The sequence below is a fragment of the Falco rusticolus genome, chromosome 3 (assembly GCF_015220075.1).
Source record: "Falco rusticolus isolate bFalRus1 chromosome 3, bFalRus1.pri, whole genome shotgun sequence".
Taxonomy (NCBI): Eukaryota; Metazoa; Chordata; class Aves; order Falconiformes; family Falconidae; genus Falco; species Falco rusticolus.
The window spans coordinates 97,290,616-97,308,115 of NC_051189.1; the positions used below are offsets into that span (position 1 = coordinate 97,290,616).

General features: G+C 42.7%; 1 protein-coding gene across 3 annotated transcripts in view; it reads right to left on the reverse strand.

Annotated features, from left to right (window-relative positions):
- JARID2 (jumonji and AT-rich interaction domain containing 2) overlaps positions 1 to 17,500 on the reverse strand; it is a 226,813-nt gene that overhangs the window by 33,574 nt on the left and 175,739 nt on the right. For all 3 annotated transcript variants that reach the window (XM_037379184.1, XM_037379183.1, XM_037379185.1), the window contains exons 5-6: positions 16,969 to 17,145; positions 7,510 to 7,742 (exon numbers count right to left, since the gene is read on the reverse strand). In XM_037379184.1, coding sequence (XP_037235081.1) covers positions 7,510 to 7,742; positions 16,969 to 17,145 — 410 coding nt within the window. The remainder of the gene's footprint in view (positions 1 to 7,509; positions 7,743 to 16,968; positions 17,146 to 17,500) is intronic.

The window sequence follows — 17,500 nt, forward strand, 5'->3', positions numbered from 1 at the left end:
AGGGAATTGTTACAGCTCAGCACTGTCAAAGCTAAGCTCCACTACGAAGAAAATGAAGTCCAAGTTTAAATGCTGAAATTTGTTTGAGGTTTAAACACTGCCTTCTCACCTCCTTAAACTACTGTAAATGCAGAAAAAGATACCCCAAAATTGACAAACATATCCAAAAATCAGGATCGTTTTGATTAAAGTGCTCAAAGGGAAAGCATATAGTACAATCAGCCCTCATCAGCACTCAGGTGAATAACACCATTCCTGCAAAGTTATAATACTTCCCTGTGGGATTTCAAATTCCTTGCCAAATTCGTAACTATGGAAGCTTCCCCCATAGAAATGCAAGAATTGTCTTCACTTATAAAGTAAGGATAAACTGTTATAAAACAGGGATCAAATAGAGACTGAAAAGATCACGCTATGGTCCTGCATTAAGTGACTTGCAGAAGAGGAACTGGAACGTGGGCATTCTGTGTACACACACATGTATGTGTACAACACACGTTCACTGTGTGCATTTTCTCCTTTGTGCTCCAGAAGCTGGAGCAGGAATGACATGCTTTTAAAACCCATCCATATTCCTGTCCTTCCTGTGCTTCCAAGGTAGAAAAACAGTTAAGGAAAATCCAGTTAACTGATGACACCAGTTTTTACCTTGAGCTTTCCAAAGACATATGAGATATCATCTTGAAAGCAAACACTTGCTAAGAGAAATTCGTTTACCCATTTTCCTTGAAATTCAGGCAGTACTCTGCATTTGAAATGGAGGCTTAGGTTTGACTTTTACAGCCCTTTTTCATGCTGCAGAGCAGACCGGGGTAGAGCTGCTAAGACACTGCCTCTTGCCTGCAGCAGTCAACATCTCTGGCTTTATAAATAGCCAAGAACATCGATTACAGATTTCACCTAGACTAATAGAGAAGAATTGATTGAGAACTAGAAAGGAAAGGTGATCTGGGTGACAGTGATCATGAAATGAGTTTTCATTCTAAGATGTGACAACAGTAGAGAAAGGACAAAGACTTAAAAAAAAAAAAAAAGGCAAACAAAACAAACAGCAAAAAAAACCCACCCCAAAGCAAAGCAATTCCCACTCAGAGGAATGGCAGAAAACACAGGCCATTATGCCTTTCACACAGTCCTCTAATGACTGGAAAATTAGAAGAGAATCACAGTAAAAAAGTGGAAACGTGATTATGTGACTAAGAGCAACTATGCAACAACAGCAAAAGCAGGCATGCGTAAAATCAGAAAAGCCAAGGAGCTAAAAAAACTTCACTTTCATAAAATGAAACAGAAAAGAAATTATAAATACCTTAAAAATACAAAGACGACAAAGAACAGCAGAGATCAACCACTACACAAGGAAGGAAAACAAATGCAAGTTTGGCTAAAGTGTTTGTGCTTCTTTGGCATTAGTCTTCACCAAAAGTACCACTGGTTGAATGCTTACCAGATACCTAACATAACCAACCAGATACATAACATAAGCAATTTCAGCAAAAGAGCTAGGAAGTAAACCCCAGTAAGCTAAAATGTACCTAGATAACCTTAGGGCATGGCTCTTGGAAATAAGCTGAGGGCAGGCAAAGTCTAACTTCAAACCATAAAATCATTCTGGAACAAACTATCAAAAAGTTATTTTGTAAATACACAAACAATAGTAAGATAATGTCAAAAAAAAAAAAAAGAATACAAGCAAAACAAAAAATCCTACCCATAGTTTTGCCAAAATAGCACATCAAGCTTATTTAATCATCTTCTGGTAGACTGCTGGCTGAGCAGGTAAAGAAACACCTCTGTTTCAGCAGGGCTTCCACTGTGCCACATGGCATTCCGTTAAACAAGCTCATGAGACACGTCGTAGACATTACTATGAATAATTACTCTAAAGCGCTTCACAAGGGATTAAATAAAGCCACCCTCAAGAGAAGTTACTGTTGTCATCGTTCACTGCCATCCTTGGAGAGCATTTCAGGTGACTTTCTGCAGGGACTTGTCTTGGCCTTGGCTCTACCAAGTACTTCCATCAGTAACTTGGATTATCATAAAATTTCTCAGTGACACACACCTGGAAGGGGCTGTAATAAGCCCTCTGGAGACAAGGTCCAAATCAAAGGCAATCTTGAAGAACTTATTTCAGAACATTTCTACAATTTGAGGAAGCACTACTTTTAGGAAGGACAAATCAAATGCATGTAGGGGAGGGAGGAGATAACATCTGGGGACCACAGCGAGATGCAAAACACAACCGTAGTACAAAGCACGCAAGTCACTTTCCAAGACCTATTATGAATTCAGAACGGTGAATGCAAGGGACGGGAAAGCACCGGCCTCCCTGACCAGGGCTGGACCCAGCACTGGGCCCACACTTTGAAAAAACTTCAGACAGTGGAGTAAGTCTAAAGGAGCACAAAGCGCTCAAGTAGTTGGAAAAAATGATCTCTACTGAAAAGCCAAGAGAGCTGAGCTTATTTGGTCTGAAAGAGAAGCCTATGGGAGAACTCTGTAGCAGTCTTCGATTCATAAGGAGCTCCTCTGAAAAGAGACAGTAACTGCTTTTTCCATGTTCACTGGGAAAAGCAGGAGGAAAAAAAACCCTTTAGTGGACTACAACAATGATCCAAGGCACAACTAGGAAAACATGCTCAGTAGCAGAAAAGGAAAACGCTGGAAGAAGCTGTCAATGGCTGTTGTGGAGTCTCCTCTACCAGAAGGTTTCAAGGAGGCCACAGCTATACCTCAGAGCAAGCAGTCAGGCTGCGAGGAGGCGTCTTATCGCTCCAGCCTTCCAGTGATTTTTTTCTGAGGAAGTTGTGACCAGAAGCCTGAAGGGCCACCTGGGGCACTCCTTCAGCAAGGGGTGGTGGCACAGGGCCTAAGGACAAAACACAGTCACGGAGAAAGTGCTTGTGGAGAAAGGCAGAATCCCACAGCTCCTGTATTTCAAAGGAAAACACACCATCAGCCTCATCAGCTTTAGGACAGAATTAAAACTGCCAAGATACAAAACTCTGCAAAACTGAATTCATCAAGAAAACAGCAACTTATCACAATTGTTTAAAGTTGTTAGAATACCTCCACACGAGGGCTTAGATCTCTCGGGACCAAATCTTGAACTGAACAGGTATATAAGCTTTGGCTATCTAACCTCCAATCTTAAATTATAAGCACATTATTCTGAGTTTGTATTCAAACCAAGTGATTACTCCAATGATGAACAGCACTTGAAGTAGAGAACATCTGGCTTTGAGAATACCATAAGGAGTTCACTTATTTCTCTCTGGTTGCTAACTGAGGAGACCCCACAAGAAACAAACACCCCTGCCAACTTCCTCAAGACCATCATCTTTCTAGAGCAGACACAACTCGATGGTTTTCAAATGCTTCTCCCTCTTCCCTCCCCGGATACCCACAAGTATCTTGAGTGTTTTCATAGAGGACAGCATAATGTTTAAGATGCAGCAGTGCTATATAGACAAGAACAGACCACACTTCAAATGGGAATAGGCTGCAACAAATGTCTTCCAGCTGGAAACAAGTACAACAAATAAGGTGGTCATAGCCCACCATCAAAGCAACAGGTGGACTCAGGATTTCACACTGACAAACGTGAAAATCTGGCTGGTCAGTCATCACCTACATGTTCTTGGTCTGTACTTGTTTCTGAGGACACATGAGATGATTGGAACGAAAAGAAACAAGAAATTGTGGTAGGCATGTTCCTACCTTTCTACTGTTGATATGTCTCCCCCTAAACCAACCAAACACACAGAGTCAGCCTAAAAAATTGGCCACACTGCCAGGTGCGCAGGTTCACCAAATGGGGGTCTATGACACAGCTCCATCCCGAGGCATTGCTTACACTGAGCACATAAGGAGGAAGTAAATTAAATTCAAACAGAATCATTTAAATTGGAAAAGGCCTGTAAGATCATCTAGTCCACCCATTAACCCAACACTGCCAATCCACCACTAAACCCTGCCCCTAAGCACCACACCTGCACATCTTTTAAATACCTCCAGGGATGTGACTCAACCACTTCCCTGGGCTGCCTGTACCAATGCTTGTCAACCCCTTCACTGAAGGAATTTTTCCTAAAGTCCAGCCTAAAACTCCCCTGGCACAACTTTTGAAGCTGTTTCCCATTTTATCCAGGCTGAACACCCCCAGTTGCCCTGCCCCTGCCCCAGCCCCTGCCCCGCTCTGGTCACGCTCCAGCCCCTCAGTGCCCCCCTGCAGTGAGGGGCCAGAGCTGAGCCCAGGGCTCAAGGTGCGGCCTCACCAGTGCCCAGCACAGGGGACGGTCACTGCCCGGGTCCTGCTGGCCACACTATTGCTGACACCAGCCAGGGTGCTGCTGGCCCCCTTGGCCACCTGGGCACGCTGGGGGCTCATGCCCAGCCGCCTGCTGACCGGCCCCCCCCGGCCCTTCCCCGCCGGGCAGTTCCCAGCCCCCTGCCCCCAGCCCGCAGCGCTGCGGGGGGTGGGTGTCACCCGGGTGTGGGACCCGGCACGGAGCCGTGTTGAACCTCCTACAAGTGGCCTCGGCCCATCGGCCCAGCCTGCCCAGACCCCCCTGCAGAGCCTCCTGCCCCCCAGCCCATCAACACTCCCCCCAGCTTGGTGTCGCCTCCAGCTTACTGAGGGAGCGCTCGATCCCCTCGTCCAGGTCACTGATGGAGACGTTAACCAGGCCTGGCCCCAGCGCTGAGCCTGGGGAACGCCGCTTGTGACCGGCCACCACCTGGATGTCACTGCATTCACCCAGCCAGTTTTCACCCAGCGCAGAGTACGCCCGTCCAAGCCACCAGCAGCCAGTTTCTCCAGGACAACGCAGTGGGAAATGGTGTCAAAGGCTTTACTAAAGTCTACGTAGGCAGCACCCACAGCCTTTCCCTCACCCACTAAGCAGATCACCTTGTAGTAACAAAGTGACTGACATCAGCCTTACAGACTCAAAGTCTTGAGCTAAAGGTGAAACTAGGGATACCAATGGCCTTATTTTTGCTTTTCAGCTATCTTGTCAGTTTTGCTAACATGTATTTTTTTTCAGACCACTCTTTTCCCCACTTCACTGAACAGTTGCCTTGAAGTAAAGATGGTACAGTACATATTAATTTTTTTTTGTCTTTTAAAAAGCAAATGAGACGAGCACATAGTCCTGCAGCAATGTGTTGGATTTGATCTGGACACACACCTCTCCATAGCACGTGGAATACAGCCTCCAGACACATACATACACAAAACAAAGCCAACAAGCAACGTCTTATATAACAACCCCAGTAATAACAGCAACATTAGCAATACGAACGACAGTTTTGGTCCCAAACAAATTCAAGTTCTGCAACTGATCTCGAATTCATTCATAAAAATACTTCCGCACTGATAGTTTTGCAGAGCTAAATTACCATCTCAGGCCAAGAGAGGGCCCCATTGAACTGCAGTTCCTTTGCCCACAGCCCCTTTGATGTAGGGGATTTGCGAAGACAGCAAGGGAGGAAGAAAGAGAGGGAATGCATGACAAGTGCAAGGGCACACCAGAAGAGGAAAGAAAGAGAGGAAAAAAGAAAATCTCCAGTAATGTCTCGTGTTTTGCCTTTATTTTCTGTAAGGCTGACCAAAATAAAAACCACACACATAAATAAACCATGTAAATGCACATGAACAAGGAGCAAAAACATACTGGAAGAAGGAGGAATGTACGACTCACACCCTCAGAAAACAACTCTCCTTTTGGATAATAATGAAAAAGTCAAAAACTCGGGACAAGGTCTGAAAATTTAGCAATGTCACATAACTGGTAAGTGTAAGGTTTTGTACAAGCAAAGTCTTTCTGTCAGACAACACGCACAATCCACCTTTAATTCATTACAACCACATTTAACTTGGTAAGAAAGTACTTATGTTACTATGGGTTTCAGAAGAAAATTCAAATGCCTACTCATTTTTAAAAAATAAACAGAAAAAGATGATCAGCTCACCTTACAGCCCCCTTACTTTCTGAAGCTTGAGGACTGTACCGTGATGAGTCTATGTGGTGTGACTGTTGCTCATACCTGCATTGCTTTAGAATTTCTCTCCATTTTGCATTGCACAATTGAAAATCATAGAATTATAGAAATATAGAATCATTTAGGTTGGAAAAGACCTTTAACGTAGTCAAGTCCAACTGTTAACGTAGCACTGCCAAGGCCACCACTAAACCCTGTCCCTAATCACTGCATCTACGTGGGTTTTAAACACCTCCAGGGATGGTGACTCCACCACCTCCGTGGCCAGACTGCTCCAGAGCTTGACAGCCCTTTTGGTGAAGGAATTTTTCCTAATATCTGATCTAAACCTCCCCTGGCACAGCTTGAGGCAGTTTCCTCTTGCCCTGTCACTTACCTATGAGAAGGGACTGACTCCCTCTGCTCCTTGAGGAGAGCTGTATGGTCCCCCCCGAGCTCCCTCCTCTCCAGGCTGAAGCCCCCGGTTCCCCCAGCCTCCCCCCCCAGCCCCTGCCCCAGCCCCTGCCCCGCTCTGGTCACGCTCCAGCCCCTCAGTGCCCCCCTGCAGTGAGGGGCCAGAGCTGAGCCCAGGGCTCAAGGTGCGGCCTCACCAGTGCCCAGCACAGGGGACGGTCACTGCCCGGGTCCTGCTGGCCACACTATTGCTGACACCAGCCAGGGTGCTGCTGGCCCCCTTGGCCACCTGGGCACGCTGGGGGCTCATGCCCAGCCGCCTGCTGACCGGCCCCCCCCGGCCCTTCCCCGCCGGGCAGTTCCCAGCCCCCTGCCCCCAGCCCGCAGCGCTGCGGGGGGTGGGTGTCACCCGGGTGTGGGACCCGGCACGGAGCCGTGTTGAACCTCCTACAAGTGGCCTCGGCCCATCGGCCCAGCCTGCCCAGACCCCCCTGCAGAGCCTCCTGCCCCCCAGCCCATCAACACTCCCCCCAGCTTGGTGTCGCCTCCAGCTTACTGAGGGAGCGCTCGATCCCCTCGTCCAGGTCATTGATGGAGACATTAACCAGGCCTGGCCCCAGCGCTGAGCAGGCCTCTGAGCTTTGTGTTGCTCACCTGAATGTAATGTCAGCTTCTCTACAGTGCCAGTGAGCCTCTAAGACAACCTGGGCACACCAGCCATACACAAAATTTGTTCATTCTTCCATGTGCTGCCCACCTTGCACCGTCAGCTGAGAGGCCAACAAGAGTGCCCGTCAGAAAGTTTTAATAAATAGCGATGTGAACTTCACTCTTTCATATGTATATGCTGGGTAACATAAAAACAGGGTTGTAAAGCATGCTTTATCATACTGACTTCCTGTATGCATCAGTTGTCTTTATTCCTTCTTTTTCTCTTTCTCTCTCTTTCACTGAAAATTAACTCTCTGCTGTTTTCTTTCAAGGAGACTTTCAAGTCTCTGCTTTAGAGGACTGCCACGTTCAGTCTATGCCAGGCAGTGAAAAATGGAGCTGGCACCTTAAAAGTCTGCGTTTCCCATGTGTCCACAGTTAAGTACAATTCCTTACCTGTTTCCTTAAGTCCTGAGCCGATCTATGAAGAGTGTGGTGGTTGCTGTTAGCAGTGAGCCCTTTCGTAGAGGAGCCAGTGTTTGCAGTAGGATGGTGATTAGCAGCAGCCTGGTCTTTTCGGCTCTCAGCCTTATGTTCGCTGTTCCTCTCCTTCCCTGGTGTGGCCTCTTTGCTTTTGTGTTTCTGAGCAGGTTCTTTCTCCTTCGATGATTTGCTGGACCCATTGAAAACTGAGAAGAGAGAAAACCAGACTATTAAGGAAAAAAAAAAAAAAAAAAAAAAAAAGAAAAAAAAATCATACTAGACCAACCTCTTAATTCAAAACAACCCAAACTTTCTCTGCTGTCAGTGTTGGGTATTCAGTGAGTGTCTTCTTACATCTAAAGTAAAATCAATACAGAAATAGAAGCGCTATTTTGCATATTTCTTTACATGAACAGATTTACTAAAGTATTTCCTTTGCTTGTTAACACACATTATCTTCAATATCCAAATTTAAACATACAAGGTATATTACTGTTTTGATTGACCTAAATTTAGACTTATCAGTTTGATTTTTGTTTATGACAGTTTTAATTAATTTTTTGCTGTTGCAGCAAGGGAATTCTAAACATAACCTAAACAGAAAAGGGATTTATTTTTACATTAAAGCAAAAGAAAGGAAATGTTCCATGAAAAAGCATGTTTTGTTTTCATCAGTATCCAAACTGCTGAACCAAACCGACAGCAGTTTGCCTGTAGCAGACGAGATGCAAATAGAAAAAGGTACTTCTGCGAAGAAAGGAAAATACTAAAATAATTTTGGAATATGTCATATGCAGTAATGCTGGGACCTACAGTGAGCACCCTAGCCTTCTGCCGAAGTGAAGGGGTAAGAAAGCACAGAACAGAAACCACATTTTTTGTACAGTATTATGCAAGCATATACAAGTCTATCTCAGCAAGTTCTGTTCCTGTGCCTCTGCTGAACTGAAGAACTGTCACTGTTCTTTTGTTGTCAGGGAACACGAAAAGCTGAGGTTAAAAACAAACACACACACATCACATTTCTCTATTTGTTTGTTAATCATAAATGTGAATTTATGTCAGTGCTGCCCCCTTTTCAGTGAAGCACTTGGCAGAGGTTCCCAGGGCTTGTGATCCAACACCCACAACACCAAGTGCCCTCCTGCCTTCTCTGCTCATCTGCTCTTGGGTTTTACCCCTGCCTTTTTGGCCAGGGTTTAGGAAAGGACGTAAATAAGAAAATCCATCAATACTTCATAGCACATGTATCTAAAAACTATTTACTACACACAACACACAACATCTGTTTGGGAATATTAACTAGATGAATTAAATTACTGGTTTCTTGTGAAATGAAAGCCTTCTTTTCTCACTAAACATGATGTACATACCTTTTTATCTAAATTGTGAAGCTTAGTTGTCTCTATAGATGTCCTGTAGTATCACACTAGTAGCAGCAGTAATAGTAGTAATAATAAACAACCAACAGTCCTGCTGGACAGAAAAGGGGCATCTAAACCGCTCTGGAGTAGACACCTACCTTCAAACCTCCCCAACCAGCCATCTACCTTCCCACCACACCTCTAAAAGCCAAAACTCCAGCACGCTATTGACAGATTTGTTATTCAGGTCACTTCTCATATTCAGTAGGTCCTAAGTGTTGAAGCAGATTATGTAAAAACAATTTTAAAAAAAATCACAATTGCTCTTCCTCCTCTCTTCCCTCTTGCATAAATTGAGTAAGAACGAGAGAAAAGCTGTCGGCAGCGAAGTCACTGCTAATTCCCCCGTGGCTCCGTCACTCCCGCGCTCAGGAGCAACTGGCGCTGCCCCAGCCCGCCAAGGATTTTTCCGTGATTTCAGTGAAAGTCGCATAACCTCCGTGTCTCATTTCCAGTGATGGAACCGATAATAATTGCCAACCCCTCTCAGGGAGTTCATGACAATACATTTATCCTCCTCTGTAAGGAGTTCTCACATCAGGTGGAAGGCGCTATAGACACACAAAGAACGACTATTTATTTTTAATAAGACATAGCACAAACAACCAATGGCAGCTTCATTGATATGTATTTCATCACTGCAAGGGATATTTTCCTTCGGGGGGAACAAATTGCATATACTGATCTGCTCATATGGAAACATTGTCAGAGAGATGAGTTTTCTGTATTCAGTTGCCGCCTTATAAACTGAAAATTACTAAAACAGAAAACACAGCCAAAAAGCCAAATTGTGCACTTTAATGGTTCACCAAAAAAAAACGCCACCACCACCAAACCCCAGCGAACATGAGACAAGGTATATTTTATATGCAACAGCTCATTAATTTTAAGTGTCGTGGGAACCCTGCCAGTTTTACCCTCTGAGTAATTATCTTTTGTCTTAATTTGTAAGATTCTTGAAAGGAGGAAGAGAGAAATGGGAGAGAAAAAATCTTCAGTCTCACAGGAAAAGCTTAAAAAGCTTAAAGCCTGAAAACAATAAAAAGGGAGAGATGCAGATGCAAAACAGTCCTAGTCAAGCTGTCTCTAGTAGATGGTATCAGTTTCTATAAAAATCAGTGTCTGTTTCTTCCAACACCTAGAATATTTTTATATCCAGCTAAATAGGTATAAAAACCTTTCTGCAGTAATAAGTTCTGCATAATTCACAAACATATTATGTGAACAAGTATCAAAACATTAACTTGATTAATTACAAAACATTATCACAAGCTAAGCATTTACAGGGGGGCTGGGGGCATGGAAATCCCCCGGACTATGATTTTGCTCCCACCTGAGTAAAAATGTAGAATTTATTGAGACAATGAATAAGTTATTTGGTACAACACAGGATTAAACTCTGGCCCTAAGACCTAGTAAGACAGTTCAGTAAAAAAAAGAAATGGCCAAAAAAAGACCAAAAAACTCCCCAAAGAAATCTCATTGTTGAAGAGCAACTAAGACTGAAACACCCACTTCTGAGGATGGAAAATAACAAAACCCCTAAAACCCCAACAATATAATGACTGCTGATTCTTTTGTGTTTTCCTGTGCAGTAAACTGCATTCTCCTTTGTGTCTGCCAGCTCTTCAATATTTCTGAGGCATTCAGAAAAGCAAAAAAGGTGTACCTTATGCTTTACTATGCCCAGATACAGGTGCGCCCCAGCTACAATCTCCTATCCTAGAGATAACTCTGACACGCGCAATATCCAAAGTTCTGCTCCCAGGGTTTTTTTCCTCATGAAAGAGTAGTCAACAAAGGTTTCATCTCTAAAGCAATAATTTCATTTAAAAACCAGAAAGTCAGGAAAAAAGTTCAACCCACAAATAGTGAAAATCACATTATTACAGGAAGAAATCTTTTGCAGTCCCAAATTATTATTATTTTACGCTACCTTAACAGCTCTGTATTTTCAGAACAGCTTTTAGTTAAAGGTAAGAGCACTACTAACAAATAATTAAAAGTGCCAATAAATTATCAGACACTTCAAATGAAGTAAACTGATATCCTTTTATCCATACCTATCTGAATGCTTCTGCTCAAAAAATGCTGTGTCCTCCAAAGCAATTATTATTATCATTAAGCTGAAACAGTAAGAGTCCCAGGGTGAAATACTTGTGGGTCTTCTGGTTAGCAGTGATGATCAAATGCAAAGGAACTGAAGCACTATATTCAAAACTTGCAAGCACTGGAGGTTTTTAAACCACTGATATAATTTATGGCAGCAGAGCAAAACCTTATGGCAGGTGTGATCCCCACAGATGCATCACAGTGCTCCCTGCAACAAGGGAACTGGACCCTGGGCACCAATATTCACCCAACATCCCAGCCAGGGACTTTGGGTATCTCATTTGGAACTGTAATAAAGAATCCCTACACAAACCCACGCAAACTGTGCCAACTCTGTGTGTGCTAGGTGCAGCTATACTAATAGCTAAAAAAATTTTTGACCAAGTAAAGCCACAGATGGACTCAATTACTACCAATTAACTAAGCATTTACTACAGGAATTGACATTGCAGTGAGCGACCAACATTTATTGTGTTTTCAGCCATTTTCTGAAGTATTCCTACAGATTAATTTGCATGCAAGTATTTTATAGGATACAGCCAGCCAGCCATTCAGAAGCCAATTTATAGTATGTACAACAATCAGGCTTTCACTGTGTAAGCAGCAGAATTACTAGGCTGGGTTGAGCCAAGTGCTGACTCCATGGGCAAAGCTTTCTCTCCCAAGCCCTCCTGGAGATTATTTCTGCACCAGATATGCTTTATATGTGAGGTAACAGGGGAGTCTGTTGCAGGGAGAGCACAGTACTGGTGTACGAACCCTTTTGCTTTATGCCAGCGTCTGCAAGATGAAGGCATGGACCATACACAGAATCATAGAATCGTTTAGGTTATCAAGGACCTTTAGTATCATCAAGTCCAACTGTTAATCGAAGACGGCTCTTCACATCAGTATGTACACATATGCTGCGTGTTGCAGAGCTCGTATCATGTAAAGCAACTGATTGTGCATTCATAAAACTATCCAAAACAAAGAGGGAAGATAAGAGTGAAAGGGAGAAGCTTTGTTTTTAGAAGGAGAAAAGGGAGCTTTGCCAATGCTGTGAACCCAAGCCAGCTATTCCAATGCAAACCTCATGTTGTTACATAGACCATGTTTGGGAAGAGATGTAATATTAATCAACTTTCTGGCATTAAATATCCATTACTGTACAAAAACATTCTTGCTCTGGCTTTAATTCAGTTTTAAGTCACTGTGAAAACATTTATGTGGCTCTCAAACTGCCTTAAAGGACCCAGGCAATAATTCTTTTCCCCTCTCAAAGGAACTAAAACAATGATCCACTTCCATAAAACAAAGTATTTTAATATTGCCGATTGTTTTCCTTAAGTGCTGGGTCTGTTCAGCCTTCTATAAACCATTTCCAGAGACAGAAGTTGTCTTCTGGAGCCCCCCAACACGATCTACCTACTCAGGGTCAGTGGCAAAGGTGTACTTCAGGAGAAACAGACACCACGACAACCTCTGAAGATGCGTGGTACCACTGCTCCCACACTTCTCCAGCCCTAACGCAACACTACGCAATTTGTCAGTGGACAACTCCGCAACAAAATTTCCATCGCTGCATGCTAACAGAAGTCACACAGGATGACCATGGCAGATAACAACGAATTTCTTTTTGACACTATCAATAACACAGGTCAAAACCCTACGTGCACAGGAATACATTGGGCCACTGAGAGGAGCATTATTGGTATGTGACACCACACCACTGTTTGCAAAAATTCAATACCAAGTGTCTCGCCTTAGCACAAATTTATTACTCTCACCTAAACATTATGGCACAAACAACATCAAAAGGGTCACTGGCTAAGCAGCAAGTCCATACAAGAAGTGTCTATCTGTTATCACGAGTCTCTCACCAGGATAACAATTCAATTTTTTCGAGCAACTTCCAGCTCCCCCATTCTTCTCCACAGGTCATACATCCAGCTACTGAAAATCCGCAAATCGCCAAATGTGTTGTGCCTTATTTGCATATTTAAATATGTAAATTGCTGCAAAACGGGTAATTTTCATGTTACATATTTTTGCAGAAAAATTAAATGTGCAAAAATGTTTATTGCAACAATTACTGGTTCCATGGTATTTCAACAAAAGGCTGTAAATCATCAAAATAATTGCCTACCCATTAACTATTGTAGCACTCTGCCTGAAATTTTCTCATTCTGTATTTTAGCTGGATGCAAAAAATATTTTTCTTCTAAATGTTTACCTCTTCAGGATTAATTTCACTAAAAAAGATGCATGAGCCTAAGACTCTGTCTTATGTACCCACTCACAAATATCACATTTAGTTAAAACCAAAACTAAATAAAGAATTGCAACCACAAATTAGAATTTTCTCAACACACTCAAACAGTAAGGTATGTAAAAGATATGCCATTTAAGTCTAAGATATACAAACACTGTACTGAACTGTATCCTGAAATAAGAAAAAAACCCTCTGTCTACGATCTTTTCCTGCATCATCTTTGTTATTACACATGTAAGGAAATTACTCTGCTAAATTATCCATTGCAAATTGAGAAGCGAAACACTCTTCTGTATTTCTGGTAAGCAAGGAAGACAGCACTAATGCAGAGGATAGTATTTCTTCCAGCAATGCCTGCTTACTATGCACTACTGCCAGATTTGTTTTGAAATTTGAGTCCCAAGAAGAAAGGCATCTATACAAATTTCTCCCCTGCTCATTTCAGCCAGAAGGCATGCACAACAGTTTTAGCTGACCACGGTAACAAAACACAGCACAGGCCAGTAACCATTTCTGACCCACTGGGTTTTCTGACACGCGAGAGCCGGTTTGCTTCAGCTAAGGGAACAAGACTCTCCTTCACGAAGAAGTCTGGTTACAAATAATAATGGCTAACTCTGCTTTCCTAAATATCAATCAGAACTTAATTGTCCGTCTCAGGCATCTGAAGACCAACATGACACTGCCAGGTATGCTGGCCCAGATGCGCACTCCTCTCCACCTTTGAACTGCTGGGCTGGCGTGAGAAATACCTAATTCTGCAACCATCCTTCTGAAGGAAATTAGCCAACCATTATTAGAGGAACCGTAGCCTCCTGCGTGCAATTTCAAAGTCGTCTACGCAACTGTATCCGTGCACACCCCTCCGAGGCTCCTCCCGAGGCCCTTTTCCAGTCCACAAGCCCTTTCAAGTCGAGGAACGCCTATCCTCTTTTGCTCTCCTGATGGGACCGATAACCCAACAACTCCCTAACTGCATCTTCCAGGTTCTGATCCCAGCCTGCCTAACAAAACACTTGGCACCTGCAAACATTTCCTTCAAGAGCCTGCAGAGAAAACCTTCCATTGTGCCACAGAATGAAATCAAAGTAGGACTTACTTAGTTGTGAGGAATTCAAAGAATTACTTTTAAAGAAACAGAGACCTAAACCTACCCTCTTACCTACAACTTGGAATTTCCTCCCAGCAGCGGGGAGATGCAATTTAGACTCGGTACCTCCCTGGAAAGACTTGCTAAATATCCCTTTTCCACAGTCCCATGAATGTGGGGAATAAACACTTCTCCTGCCAAACATTTTACTTTGCTCTCTAACAGCTGTATATGTGATCAGAAGTCCTAAGAAATGAGGATGCAAAGGCACAGGTAACAATCCGATGCTTTAAATATATCTATGTAAGCGGGAAGGTTGGAAGGCAACAAGTCAGTTGAGCTAATTACTTCAATTCATGCAGCAAGCTATGCCACGTGTTATACATGCTTCTTATTCATACTCAGGCATTCTCCATTGAGTTAGCTGTCCAAAAGGTGGCTCAACAGGCCAGGTTATAATAAATAGTTTGGTGCGCAACCCTAATAATGTCCCATAATGGCGTCAGAAGAGGATATTGACAAATGACTTTGCCCAGGAAAGTTGTTCTGGCCCCATTTAATACAAAGCAATCATCTGACACTGTCTAATGACATTAATCAAGCTCTGAACCTTTGTTGTTCTATGTCATAGCAAATGCTTAGCATTTTCAGGTCCAAAGTGCTTGACTACACATTGTATATTAAAAACAAAAGACTTTAATTCATTAAAAATAGACTCTCACGCTAGATTAAGTTCATTTGCTGCGCCCGTCCCTGGTCTGCCTTTGTGTGTGGTCTCATTTAAAACAGACACACATGAACCAGAACCTACTTTATTCACAGGAAACAAAAATACAATTGGCTGTCAACCAAAATAACAGACACTGAAAAATGGGAATACCCCTGGGTAAGGAAATTTTAATTAAAAAAAAAAAAAAAAAAGGGGGGGGGGGGGGAGAGAAAAAAAAATGACAATGACTAAGAAGCAGCAGCTGCGTTCTCTGGGAATTCCTGTTTCATCACCTTTGTCAAAACATCTCACATTGTCTCCTATGTATTTTATAAAGGTCTCTTGCAGATCTATTAAAGCAGCAGCTTCATTTATGTTCACTCTGATCTATATTGATAAAGATTATGAAGCCATTAGATGGCTCATTAAGTTTGCCTTTACTTACCCCCAATTAAGATTTCAGGTGTCTCTGGTTTTGAGCTAATTTCAAAGTGGCTGCCATCTGGGACATTCTCAAGGAACACGATCAGATCCTTTTGTAATGATATATCACATTTAAAACACTAAGGCAGCAGCTCTGTTACACGCACTCTCATTTTCCATATGTAGAGTTTTGTGCCTGTTATTTGGGGGGTTTTATTTAGAAATCAATCTAAAGTGCCAAGTTTTGATCCACGGCTTTTATAGGATTAAAACTCTTGCTCATAGCTGACAGCTGAAATGCTATTAGGCCTAACGTCCCCTTGTACTTCTCCACAAACGGTTCACAAAAAGAGAATTTTTGAGCTTTGGTGGGCAATAAAAACCAGATTCAGATGTAGTCATGAAAAATAATTTTGGTATGTGTAACAAGGGTGTTCTTTATAGAAAACTCCCTTTTGAAAAGCAGAGATGAGGACTAGCACAATGAAGTAATTGGGATCTACTAATCTCTTCTTCAGAGCAGAGTAGCACAAAAGGAGAGGAAAAAAAAGCAGGCAGAGGTTAAAACTCAAAAAGTGTGCTGTAGAGGGACCTTCCTCTCAGTCCTTCTACTAAGAGGAGGAGAGCTGAATGGCAGTCACCAGAAGGAAGGTAAACTAAAGAAGGGAACCGAGAGCACAGGCTCCATTTTGAAATTCTGTCAGGCAGAGAAGGCAGAAAGTTGTTAGGATACAAGAGCTCTTGCTGGAGAGAGAATCAGATCACACAGGACTTCGACAGTGGAGCATTATAGCAGCCTCAGAAAATTTTCAGTGTGGCTTTTAGGTCTTCCATTCTACACTAGATGACGTTGCAATATATATGGATCCATTCATCAAGACATGGCATAAGGACTTCATGACAGAAATACTGTGTAATGAATGCAGCTTGTGTTGATTTGCAAAGAAATAACTGACTTGGAAAAGCTTCTTCCAGAAAATCCTTCAATCAACAACATGAATGCAGTTATCTTAACCTACTGCAATTGTGGTATCAATATTGCATGTGAGAAATTAAGTGTTGCCCCTGTCACGCATTTTGATAACTTATGAATGCTCATATTTAACTTTGATAAAATAAAATCATTCTAGATTTAAGCAAGTCTCAAGAATGCCAGAGAGAGAGTGACTCTGTGTGCCTATACATATTTATGTGTGTATAATTCCAGCCCTGCAGTTACAGTTCTGCCACAGACGGACTTCAGATTGTCAGGAGAAACAGGTTAAAACAGAAGATGCTAACACTACATCTTGATCCATTTTCCCATTATGGCCTGTATCCTTTTTCCCTCAGATCCAGAAGGACGGACAAGAATTAAGCACATTCAGCTCACAGATTCTTTACTAGGCAGTACAGGAGAACATCACTACTTAGGACCTACCTTGCCCATTTGGTACATGTTTATGTGTTTTTCCTTTCCTGGGGGTTGACTGGCATGATGATGAAGCATTGTTTGTGGCTGTTTTTGCGTCCTCTGTCTCCTCCTCCTCCTCTTCTTCATCCTCATCATCCTGAGAGCTTCCAAAATATACCATGTTGCTGGGCAGGGCTGGAGAACCTGATCATTATAAAAAAATGGCTCATTAGCATCGTTACATTCACTTACTGCACTAACCATACTGATCATAACCTACTTTAGTGTTATGCATAGCAAGGAAGAGGGGGACTCGGAGATGGAAGGTCACACTAGTGCATGACTAACTGGAGGGGGTTTATTTATTAATTTTTACCAACAGGATACATATGTGCTTGAAAAGCAGAGTTTCCCCGTGCCCCAAGCACATTCTATTCATACTTTAGACAATCAGTCTTGCTACAAGCCCTAATGAATAGCTTTGTGTATTCAGAAAAAAACTAATGCACGTGCTTAATTTCAAATGCGTGCCTAAGTGCCTTACGGAAGTCTTAATGCA